The 11,986-nt window shown below is 39.3% G+C and overlaps 1 protein-coding gene across 1 annotated transcript; it reads right to left on the reverse strand.

Moving 5' to 3' along the window:
• atf3 (activating transcription factor 3) lies at nt 1-3,714 on the reverse strand. Its single transcript, XM_038968295.1, has 4 exons — nt 3,607-3,714; nt 2,782-3,033; nt 2,375-2,482; nt 1-1,953 (listed from the first exon to the last, which is right to left on the reverse strand). Exons 2-4 carry the CDS (start codon nt 3,022-3,024, stop codon nt 1,705-1,707), a joined length of 600 nt encoding a protein of 199 aa, XP_038824223.1. The 5' UTR covers nt 3,025-3,033; nt 3,607-3,714; the 3' UTR covers nt 1-1,704.
• Between the last annotated feature and the right edge of the window lie 8,272 nt (nt 3,715-11,986).

Raw genomic sequence — 11,986 nt, forward strand, 5'->3', positions numbered from 1 at the left:
TTGAAGTATATATATACCTTTATTAATAAAGTATCAAAAACTAAAATCAACAGACAATAGAAATGAGTACTTAATTTGTTTCAGCGTGTAGTTTTACCTGACTTGATACAATTTGATCTTTTACATCCACTCAAACACACTTAATAATACTTTTTAGTGAACAATGTTCAAGTGAAACAAAGAAATGGATGGTGGAATAGAAAAGCAAGAAAGGTATTGAAGTATGTAAAACAGGCGTGTTATCCATCAAATGAATGATCTCAGTAGTGACCCCATCCATGACTAGCATGCCTGTTTGAACACGAAACACTGAACTACATAAAAACAAAACACATGGACACCTGAATCTCTTTCACTCTATTAATCTCAACCGTTTACTCACAAACCAACCAAAATAAACAGCCCCTTACCATAAACCACACATGGATTATTTTGAGACTTTACAGAATATACAGACGAAAGCTACTATTGATCGCAAAAATTTGTAGTTTGAGCAATGAGGCTAACCAGAGTTTCTGGTTGCGCAACTGTCATGTGATGATGTCACAGCACAACCAGTGGACTGATGGGAGGGGGGTTGGTTTGGCAGTGGGCTTAGGACTTAGTAATTGCAGACGAACACTGAGGCAATTCATGTAATCTTCCATGACTTTAAAGTGAAAACTTCAGACAAGCAGAGTGATAAATAATTCCACTTAGATATCTAGCTACTGATAACTAGTGGGTCTATTTTATAAGCTTCAATAATACATAGAAGACAATAGGAGGTGTTATTTGGTTTACATATATGGTATACAGTAACTGCACACTTTTGTCTAGGTGAAGAAATTCTAATACGAATCACACAACCATATCTTCAACACTTAAGAGAAAATACTACAGATCATTATGTAATCAGGGCCTATTCCGAATACACCAGTTTACAGCGATGTAATGACTGATTTTCATTTAGGGAGGTCCAGGGCTAACAGTGCCATTGTCAGTAAGTTAGTTGAAATGCTGTCTGAATGAATCCTCATTGCATGCACTCCCTTTACTGTCCTATAACATGAGGGTTCCTCTGATATGAACTATACCTGTATATCCTGAGTTAGTAGTAGCAGCTTCAGAGGTTTTTGTTAGGCAAGTCGAGGGGGAAGAAAGTGAGCTATAGACACAGCTACTACAGAATATATTCAATAAACACAACAGCAAACACTTCACACAATGATTAACCTCTTCTCTTATATGACAGTAATAACACAGCTATTAATGTCACACACGGTACACAGCCATTACTATCTCTCCACTTTAATCGTATTTTTCCTCAACAAGCATCTATCTCAACTGACCAGTGAAATCATGTGCCTTTACCACATTGACGTAATACTTTGGTACAAAAAACAGAGAATGAGTCATCAACCTCGAATAACAATGTAAAAGATTTAAGGAAACAATAAACACATTGGATGTATTTCTATGTTTTAGTGCTTTGACATTCGCCCGACTTGCCGGAACACCACAAGCCTACCCTAGGTAGCACACGGGGTGTCCGTCCTTGTGCTGTCAAGTCCAGTTTAGGAGTGGGACGCGCAAAGCTCCTTTGTTTTTCCGGCCCGACAGAGCCTTCACTTGACGCAGGTACAGTACAGTTGCCAGAGGACAGTGAGCATCTGTCTGAGTGAGTGAGTGAGTAGTACCCTACTTCCCCCAGGAGTGTGTGGATCAGTGATGGCCACAGGTGGTTGGCACTGAGGTGTGGTGGTAGTCCAGCTGTTCCATCTGTAGGGTACCCTCCTTGATCTGCTGGATGAACAGGTTCCTCTCATCCTCGGGGGTCTGGCCGTTCTGGGCCCGTACGATGCAGGTGGGCCGGTGGAGGTTCAGCATGTAGACCAGCTGCTGCTTCTGGTTTTTCAGTTCCTCAATCTGGGCCTTCAGCTCAGAGTTCACTGACTCTAGTATCTCAGACTCCTGGAGGGGAGAAGGGAATAGTGGTTTGGTTCAATCCTGTTACTGACAGCTCCCTTGTTGGTTCCTTTTTTAAAATACTCAATTATGTTTAGTGCATTTTAGTTTGTATGTAAATACTGGAGTGTTAGTTTGCTGTTTTGAGGCAGACATTTCTATAGAGCCCTTATCTATTTATGTATTAAATAGGAGCCTCTTATCTTCAATTAAGAGTCATACAAAATAAATAGAAATCATCCTTATGGCACATTAATTAGAAAAATATTTTGAATAATTACATATATGAGATAATATAATACTGTATGTCTACTTAATAAATCACAAAATACCACTTGGCACAGTCTGGCAGCCTCTGATTCATATGAATCATCTCTCCCCATCATAATAATGTTGTACTGCCCTGTAAAAAACACACTAAACATACCTTTTGAAGGCAGTCAGTCGTCTCCTTCTTCTTATTCCTACATTTGGCAGCAGCTACTTTGTTTCTTTCTCGTCTTCTTTTCCTCCTGTCACTTTCCTCTGGGATTTCCTGTTCATGACACATCAGGAAAGTGAACAACCTTGAATAATGGTAGCAACCTTCCTGACAAATGAATGATATAGCTGATCATTTAATAATGTCTGGTAGGCTATGCAATGTGTTGGTAAACCTGTAATCACAGTGATCTCATCTGTATAGATACGAATTTATTCTCACCCAATTCAGAGAATACTTAAAACATAGGCATATATAAAAAAAAGAACTTTCCCCTATGTTATGTATGAATTACTATTGGTATTATGGGGGGAGTAGATATTACAGTAGGCGACTAATGTTGACATCCCTACCTCCCTCTTGACACTTGGAGCTTCAGACGTTCTGTCTGAACTTGAGCTCGCACAGTCGCTCATATCGGTGCTCAGTCCGTTGGACAGCCGCCTGTGCTGGATAGCGTGTCGCAACTCCTCCTTTACCAGGGGAGTGAAGTTGGTGAAGTCCTCGAGCGTGAGTGTTCCAGGCGGGGACAGGCAGGGTACCAAGGCTGACGCGCTGATGTCGGACAGGCTGAATCCCGGATGCTGAAGCATCATTATGAAAAACTGAAACAAAAAGTGATGCTGTGTCACATTAAGCTGACTAAGAGCGAAACAAAACATTAAACTTGGACACTCACTGGGCTGATTAAAAAACGTCAGATATGAGCAGCAATCTGCTGGTTAATGTATACCATTAGACTATTTTGGTATGATAACTAGAATGTCACTTATTCCACCAGACATAGCAGTTGCACGCTACATTTTTGCCTGACATACCAACATTACAAAAATATATCGCCCTTTTAAACAATGTAACAAGCTATGCAGTCCTAACATTCTTTCTCATTGAAGTGCGTATTAATTTAGGGATAGTGAATGTGTTACAACATATCAACCAGTTGCCACAGACCATTTCAATACAACACATTAGACAATGAGAAATAAACTATACTTTGATTCACATAAACAAAGCTACGAGTAAGATTTCTACATTTAAGCCCGTTTTCATTATGAATGGATGTCAGTCCGGCTGGCACTATGCTACACCTCTGTCGTGGCATAGAGTCGGTTTTCCTGAAAGCGCTTATCCTATATCACACCGGTATAAAGTTTTTACAACAAAAACAATTGACCCACCTGATTATGTTTTCAGTGAAGAAATTATGTTAGTTGAAAGGCCTTTATTCTGCTCCTGGTTGTGAGGCTCTTCTGTCTGTTAAGAAAGCTACAGTTGTCGATGAAGCGTTGCATCACCCTCTTTTATAGTGAGTCGCTCTTGCTAGGCATTTACTAATAGGTGGGCGGGTCGTGGTGACGTAATCCTATTTATAGCACTTATTTGCAATGATGCAACCCAGCAACCCCGTGTAGCACACCATAACAGGGCAAGCTCAGCCCCCTTTACTCACAAGGAATTTGTCGTAACATTTCACAGCAAATAAAGACATAATAGTTTAATGATCCGGGGCGTTTTTTGTATAGTCTATACATTTTATTGTCTAGTGTCAAAAAAAGCAAAGGGATGTTGAATGTAGCAGTGAGGGGCTTGCCCATCTACCTCTTATCATATCATAACCAGCGTTCAGTGCAAAGGTACAGTACCAGTCAAAAGTTTGGACACACCTACTTTTCCAGAGTTTTTCTTTATTTTTTACTATTTTCTACATTACAGAACAGTGGCGATTTTAGCATGTAAAGTGGGATGCATGCCAGCAAAGCCACAACACAACACTAAACAATACATTAATTGCACTATAACGGTGACAAACGGTGCACACAAACTGTTAGGGCCTACATAAAGCTGTCCCAACATCTTACCACTGCTACACCTGGCTATCAGCCTTGTCTGGCAGCGAAACAGTTAATTCAGACAAATTTACTGTCTTTAAAAAAAACATAGCTGATATGGCTGACTTGCTTAAACAAATGTGGTTTCTAATCACAGTTGAGATGTAAAAACAATGGCATAAGGGGACGACAAGCGCATAAGAGGCAATTTGTAATTTCGATTAAGACATTAATGAGCGAACTAGGACGGACGTAGTCAATATAACTATTTGATTAGCACTTTTGAAATGTACTGTCACAGAAATCAGAACATGGGCCGTTAATACAGTGTTCCCCTGTTCACCAAGTCAGAACCGTAGGATAAATAAAGAGGGCATATAAGCAGACAATGAAAGCTCTTACAAAATTTGATGGTTACATTTCTCTAAAACAGGTTATAGTCTACAATAGACCAAATTATTAGGGTGAGGCACATGGGCTACTAACAGCTTACTACACAAAATACACTTAGTATTACTTTCTTAGCTACAGTATACATATCTCCCTGGCATATTACATAATTTATGCAGCAGCAGACAATACATTTTTGGACTCACCTTGTTGTCCTGTGCTTACTTTAACAGGAAGGTGGCACTATGGTCCTTTGTGGGCAAATTTTGTCATCAAAATCTGCCATTCTCTGGATTTATGGTGCTTTCAAGACAACTGAGAACTCTGAAAAAACAAGGTCGAAATCATGATGACGTCATTGATCTTCAGGTCGTAGCTCTACAATGAGGCCCGAGTTCCCGACTTAGAATTCTGAGTTTGATGACTCTTCAAAACGTATTTCCCATGTGGATCTCATTTTTTTCCGTAATTCCTAGTCATCTTGAAGTCTGAAGTCAAGTCATTTTAAACTTGGAAAAGAGTCCCTTAATCCCAGATTTGGGACCACACAGCCACAGCCACTGTCACTGATTCCTTCCAAACCACTCATTGTTGAATTTGCGATTTCCAACTTGTTGTGTAATGTTTATGTCCAATGGCCGATGAGCACCGATACGTTTTATCTATAATTTCTCTCCATTATTTCTCTTCACATGACAAGGATTAAAAAGGATTTGCCAGTAGATTGTCGACTTGATTCATGATGATGACTGCTAGCTAAGATTTTGAAAGTATGATGTTGACATGATCAGTCCAATCAAAGCTACTCTAGATATAACGTGATTTGACGTAATTTTGTCTGTGGCCAATGACCTTGAGCTTTCTTGTGTAACAGTATAACTTTAGACCGTCCCCTCGCCCCGGGCGCGAACCAGGGACCCTCTGCACACATCAACAACAGTCACCCACGAAGCATCGTTACCCATCGCTCCACAAAAGCCGCGGCCCTTGCAGAGCAAGGGGAAACACTACTTCTAGGTTTCAGAGCAAGTGACGTAACTGATTGAAACGCTATTAGCGCGTACCCGCTAACTAGCTAGCCATTTCACATCCGTTACACTCACCCCCCTTTCGACCTCCTCCTTTTCCGCAGCAACCAGTGATCCGGGTCAACAGCATCAATGTAACAGTATAACTTTAGACCGTCCCCTCGCCCCGACACGGGCGCGAACCAGGGACCTTCTGCACACATCAACAACAGTCACCCACGAAGCGTCGTTACCCATCGCTCCACAAAAGCCGCGGCCCTTGCAGAGCAAGGGGAACCACTACTTCAACTCAAGGTCTCAAAGCGAGTGACGTAACCGATTGAAACGCTATTAGCGCGCACCACCGCTAACTAGCTAGCCATTTCACATCCGTTACACTTGGATGGGCACTTCTAATGTAACTCTATGGCAGCACCCAAGGGCTAGAATGTTCAAAGTCTACCCTTAGACTTAGCGGTAACATAGTGTCCCCATGAGTGACAAAACACTGAGCCAATCACGGTGCAACACTCCATATTTTCTGCTGGCTTGCCCCACCACAGAAAGCACTGAGCTAGCCTGAAACACCTGCATTTTGGAGCTGCCTTACTCAAGAAAACAAAAAAGAGACCATGTTTGTATGCAGCTTTATTAACTCGAAGATATAAAAATGTTTTTACATTGTTTGCAAACTGATATGTGACACCAATAAAAGTGTTAAACAAATCAACATGTATTTTAGATTTTAGATTCTCCAAAGTAGCCACCCTTTGCCTTGATGACAGCTTTGCACACTCTTGGCATTCTCTCAACCAGCTTCATGAGGTAGTCACCTTGAATGCATTTCAATTAACAGGTGTGCCTTGTTAAAAGTTCATTTGTGGAATTTCTTTCCTTCTTAATGTGTTTGAGACAATCAGTTTTGTTGTGACAAGGTAGGGGTGGTATACAGAAGATAGCCCTATTTGGTAAAAGACCAAGTCCATATTATGGCAAGAAAAGCTCAAATAAGCAAAGAGAAATACAAGTCCATCATTACTTTAGACATGAAGGTCAGTCAATCTGGAAAATTTCAAGTTTCTTCAAGTGCAGTGACAAAAACCATCAAGCGCTATGATTAAACTGGCTCTCATGAGGACTGCCACAGGAAAGGAAGACCCAGAGTTACCTCTGCTGCAGAGGATAAGTTCATTAGAGTTACCAGCCTCAGAAATTGCAGCCCAAATAAATGCTTCACAGAGTTCAAGTAACAGAAACATGTCAACATCAACTGTTCAGAGTAGACTGTGTGAATCAGGCCTTCATGGTCTAATTACTGCAAAGAAACCACTACTAAAGGACACCAATAAGAAGAAGACTTGCTTGGCCATGAAACACGAGCAATGGACATTAGACCGGTGGAAATCTGTCCTTTGGTCTGATGAGACCAAATTTGAGATTTTTGGTTCCAACCGCCCTGTCTTTGTGAGATGCAGAGTAGGTGAACGGATGATCTCTGCATGTGTGGTTCTTACCGTGAAGCATGGAGGAGGAGGTGTGATTGTGTGGGGGTGCTTTGCTGGTGACACTGTCTGTGATTTATTTAGAATTCAAGGCACATTTAACCAGCATGGCTACCACAGCATTCTGCAGCAAACCGCCACCCCATCTGGTTTGCGCTTAGTGACACTATCATTTGTTTTTCAACAGGACAATGACTTAACACACCTCCACGTTGTGTAAGGGCTATTTGACCAAGAAAGAGAGTGATGGAGTGCTGCATCAGATGACCTGCCCTCCACAATCACCCGACCTCAACCCAATTGAGATGTTTTGGGATGAGTCTGACCGCAGAGTGAAGTAAAAGCAGCCAACTCAGCATATGTGGGAACTCCAAGACTGTTGGAAAAGCATTCCAGGTGATGCTTGTTGAGAGAATGCCAAGAATGTGCAAAGCTGTCATCAAGGCAACGGGTGGCTACTTTGAACGATCAAAAATATATTTAGATTTTTTAACACTCTTTTGGTTACTATATGATTCCGTATGTGTTATTTCATAGTTTTGATGTCTTCACTATTATTCTACAATGTAGAAAATAGTAAAAATAAAGAAAAACCCTTGTCTAGGATACTAGCAATAGGAATAATAATAATCATCATCATCATAATATAAAGTCTAGTTTATCAGGGAGCTTCAATTAACTAGCCTTTTGCTTCTGAAATAAAGTGAAGGTACATTGAACTATAGTTATATATATAAAATAAGGATTTACAATTCAAGGTTACTGTAAATCATTTAATCTTTTTGTGTTTTGTGTTGTATTTGGATATTATCTATTACTTTTAACACAATTAGTTATATTATTGAAATATCATAATTGTAGATCTCATATTTGATGTGAATCACATGTTAAGTTAATAACAAATCTTGATTGATATGGGTGGCCAGGTGGACAGGTCAGAGCCAGTTGATATCTATAATGCTACATCTACCAGCCTCATATGAACCATCCTGTTCTCGCAAGATTATATGTGTAAGCGCTCAAGATCAAGATGGGTTGTATGAGGCATCTACCCCATTGTACAAAATCTACTGTCATATTACTTAGCTATAGTCTCAAGGAAAGTTCATTTAGCTCTTATGGAAAAAGTGATGTAAAAGTGATATATGGAGGACACGATAACAGGAACATTATTTGTCATTACTCTATGGTATCTTTGTTTGATTCCACAACAAGGTTAAACTGATAAGAAACTCAAACCATGCTACTGAGACTGTGAACTTCTATAGGGATCACTGCTTTCATTTCTCAGTTACAAAATATTTCAGTTGTCGGTACAGATGCGTTTCAGTTTCTTAGGCTAATAAAACGTTTTACTTCCAGTATATTGGCCTAAGACATAAACTTCTCATTTACACTAGCATTTCAAGAGGTTTTGAAACTTTTGGGAGGGGGAATTTTTTGTTTTATTTTTATTTTTATGTCATGAACTGGATGGATAAAGACATTTTCAAAATTATGTTTTGAAATATGCAATAGCTTTTGAAATATTGGTAATTATTCATAGCTCGTAGTGGCTCACTTGACAGTGTTTCACTATAGTTTTGCCTTTGTTCAAGCTGTGCTGGCCTCTGGGAGAATGGTGGTTGGGAGTGTGAAGTAAGCGAGAACTGCATTCCTCTAGTTGATGTGAAGTGCAGCTTTCTGGTAGTCAGGTCAGCCAGTCTCCCCTCCGTGCCCTCCCTTGTCTGATCCCAGCTATTACCTTTGAGTTCTGGAAACGTCCTATCCTATCGCCAACCCTTCCACCATTCAACGTCATTGCCACACCTTCTCCTGGTTTACATGGGTTTAATTTGTCTCTGTACACACACAGTTACCAAGGAGCCGTGTCATAGTATTGGAAACACATGTTGACTTTCCATATCGGAAGCTTTATAGACATCAGACTGTCATATAACAGTGACTCCAAGGTGCATACCTGGCTTGTACAAGTTAATAATCAACTAGACTGCTTCCCCAAACCTGGAGATCTACTTCATGTGGATTTTTTCATGTTAAGTGTAGCCTACGTAAACCATACATGTAAGGGTGTATACCAAAGTAATCAACTTTTTCAAAGCACTAAAGGTGTCCTCAAAAAAGGAGACCTCATGTGAGACATAATCTCGGTTTACCCAGAACTAAAGTCTTGTGTAATTGTTTATGTAGTCTGTCCATGAGAGATTGAGAGACATAAAAAGGCTGGCACACAGGATATAAAAGTATTAAAGAACACAGTCCCTCATTCTATTAAGTGACTCACAGTTGGGTAGAAAGAGAAAAGAAAAGCAGCATGTACAGTATGTTTTAACTAACTCCAAAAGGTACGCTGAGGCCACGCTTTAAATGGGTACTTCTTCATACGAAACTTGATTTGACTTATTTTATCTGGTGATGAGATCATTGGGACCTTTGTGTCATTCGATGTCATGGTTATTTGTTCGCATTTGATATATGTTTTATAACCTCTCAGAAAGTGCAAGGCTTATAAACAGTTACGCTAAACCAAAGACCCTAAGCAGTTTTCCAAACATACAACACCACGCAATGCATAGACAGCCTGGTCTCCCAAGATATAATCACATCATAGAATTTACACCTCCCATACATCGGCAGACAAATATTTCAAATGTCCAGGTTCACGTCGGACCTTCAAAAAGATTTAGGGGCTGTGACCGTCACATACTGACCCCACTTGCTATATAATTTAATGACTGTCTCTCAATTGTATATGGCAATAGAAAGTGTTGAATTAAGGTTTTGTTCCTCAAGGTATATGAATAGGCATTTGCTTAAATTATGTCCTCATAATAATCAATTTAGGAGTTTCTGAAAGAGGCAGGATGTTTTGTCATTTTGTCACACTTTCACTTTAGCTTCTTCTTGTTCTGAATTGTGACTGACCCTTACATTGAAGACTGTGTGAAAAAAACTAACAGGACTGTTGGGTCACAAAGTTTCATTACACGTGAAACACACATCTCTCTGGGTTGTTTCTGATTCCCTACATCTCTTTATCAGGTGATGGAAGGAGGGTAAACATTAACTCATGTTGTGCAACTATGAATGTTCATCCATCATGACAAAGCAAATTGATTTACCAAACACTTGTGTCCTGGTTTACTTCAACTAAATGTTGATGTTTGTTATCCATATACATTGGGCTCGACCTATCATTTATATGCTATTGTGTCCAACCATGATTTACATTACAGTTTTTGAAAGTTTAGCCCATTTTTTTCTCACATGCATGTCAGTTGATGAAAGTTGTTTTTCAAGATAAAATATCCATTCCATATTATAGCCTGTCATGATGTTGATCAATTTGTATGTATTCTATTCTATGATATACTATATTCTATGCTGTTTGTTTATTCAATAGGCAAAAGGGGCAATATGTAGGTTATTTGGGCTAACCTACATGTTCTGCCCTTTATTTTGTTTAATTATAGAAGCAAATACTTTCACTGTTTATTTCTACTGACATCAATTTAATTAGTATTTCATCACTTGACAGCAACAACAGACATCATTGTTGATATTCCATAGTGATATGCCCTACATAACAGCAAATGGTTTCTCCCTACTTGAGAAACCTCCCTACGTGTTGATTCTCACAAGGAGAAGACTACGTAATCCTTTCCGGGAAGTGGTCGAGTCATCCTCCCTTTACCATTATCAGGCAACGAGCTGGAATGTGAAAAACGAATCAAGATAGGGAACAAGCTCTCAACAAAGATCACGCGACAGAGGCAGGCTATATCATTTGCACTTTCGAACTAAGTGAATCACCATTACATTCCAGTAAGTCGCAAAACATTAGTCATAGCGTGAAACTGCTAACCGTATGCAATCCACCTGCACCGAGAAACGCTCCATCCAAAAATTATGTAGCCTAATATTAAGGTTTTAGTGGTCAGCATTAATGTCGAAATAGATACATTTACAACAAATCGTAGGGTTTCGGTTTGCGGGGATGTCTAATTTATATCCCTCCACCATCAACCGCAGCCACTAGCCAGAATGCGCTGATGCGTTTAGCCATTCTATTTTGGAACATGTTTTGCTAGCATTTGCAGAAGAGATAGATTAACAATCAACAACATCAATATCAATTAAAGAGTAATATTATAATAATAATAGTAATTAATAATATTACTCATTAATATAAATTACAATAATAACGTATCTATTACATAATAGTATTAAAACAACCACTGAATAGGCCATATAACATTCATTATCATGAATGGTATTAATCTATAATGTATTAATCAACAATAGTATACCAGTCACTTGTTGTAGACCTAATGCCACACTGTTTATAATGAGGGGATTCTTCATTTAGTTTTTGTCCTTTATAGAAGTGTGTTGAAAGCTGCTTATTGGCTCATCACAGCTGATTAGTTGGTAGTAATCTATTGCAGTTTACTGTAGGGAACCACAGTCGTTTTCCAAGATAAAGTTTAAGGCCTATAAGTGTTGCTTAGGCCATAACCCATGATGTATCTTAATGAGCATATTGAACAGTGAGTGGCAGAGACTTCCCCAGATTAGTTGTTCAAGGTCTCAGTATTATGAGGCCCTAAATTAGGATTGTCTTTAAAGGAAAGATTAACCCATTGTGAATGTTATATTGTTTTTGTGCATCTCTGAGCAATGTTCTATCGATTCTCTGTAATTTCATGTTTTCATGTGTATCTGAGCTATTGCTGTTCAAGCAGGTAGAAATTCGATCAGTATGACGTAGCACTGTGATAAAGTCTCTCTCACTACACTGGAAGTTAATAGGAATACGACTTTTAGATT

This window comes from Salvelinus namaycush, chromosome 29 (genome assembly GCF_016432855.1).
Source record: "Salvelinus namaycush isolate Seneca chromosome 29, SaNama_1.0, whole genome shotgun sequence".
Taxonomy (NCBI): Eukaryota; Metazoa; Chordata; class Actinopteri; order Salmoniformes; family Salmonidae; genus Salvelinus; species Salvelinus namaycush.

Excerpts from the sequence above, each read along its gene's own strand:
- atf3 (XM_038968295.1), bottom strand. The coding sequence starts at position 3,024 with ATGATGCTTCAGCATCCGGGATTCAGCCTGTCCGACATCAGCGCGTCA. Across the intron at positions 2,483-2,781 it reads CTCCAAGTGTCAAGAGGGAG|GAAATCCCAGAGGAAAGTGA; the intron begins GTAGGGATGTCA and ends TGTCATGAACAG. Across the intron at positions 1,954-2,374 it reads CGACTGACTGCCTTCAAAAG|GAGTCTGAGATACTAGAGTC; the intron begins GTATGTTTAGTG and ends TCTCCCCTCCAG.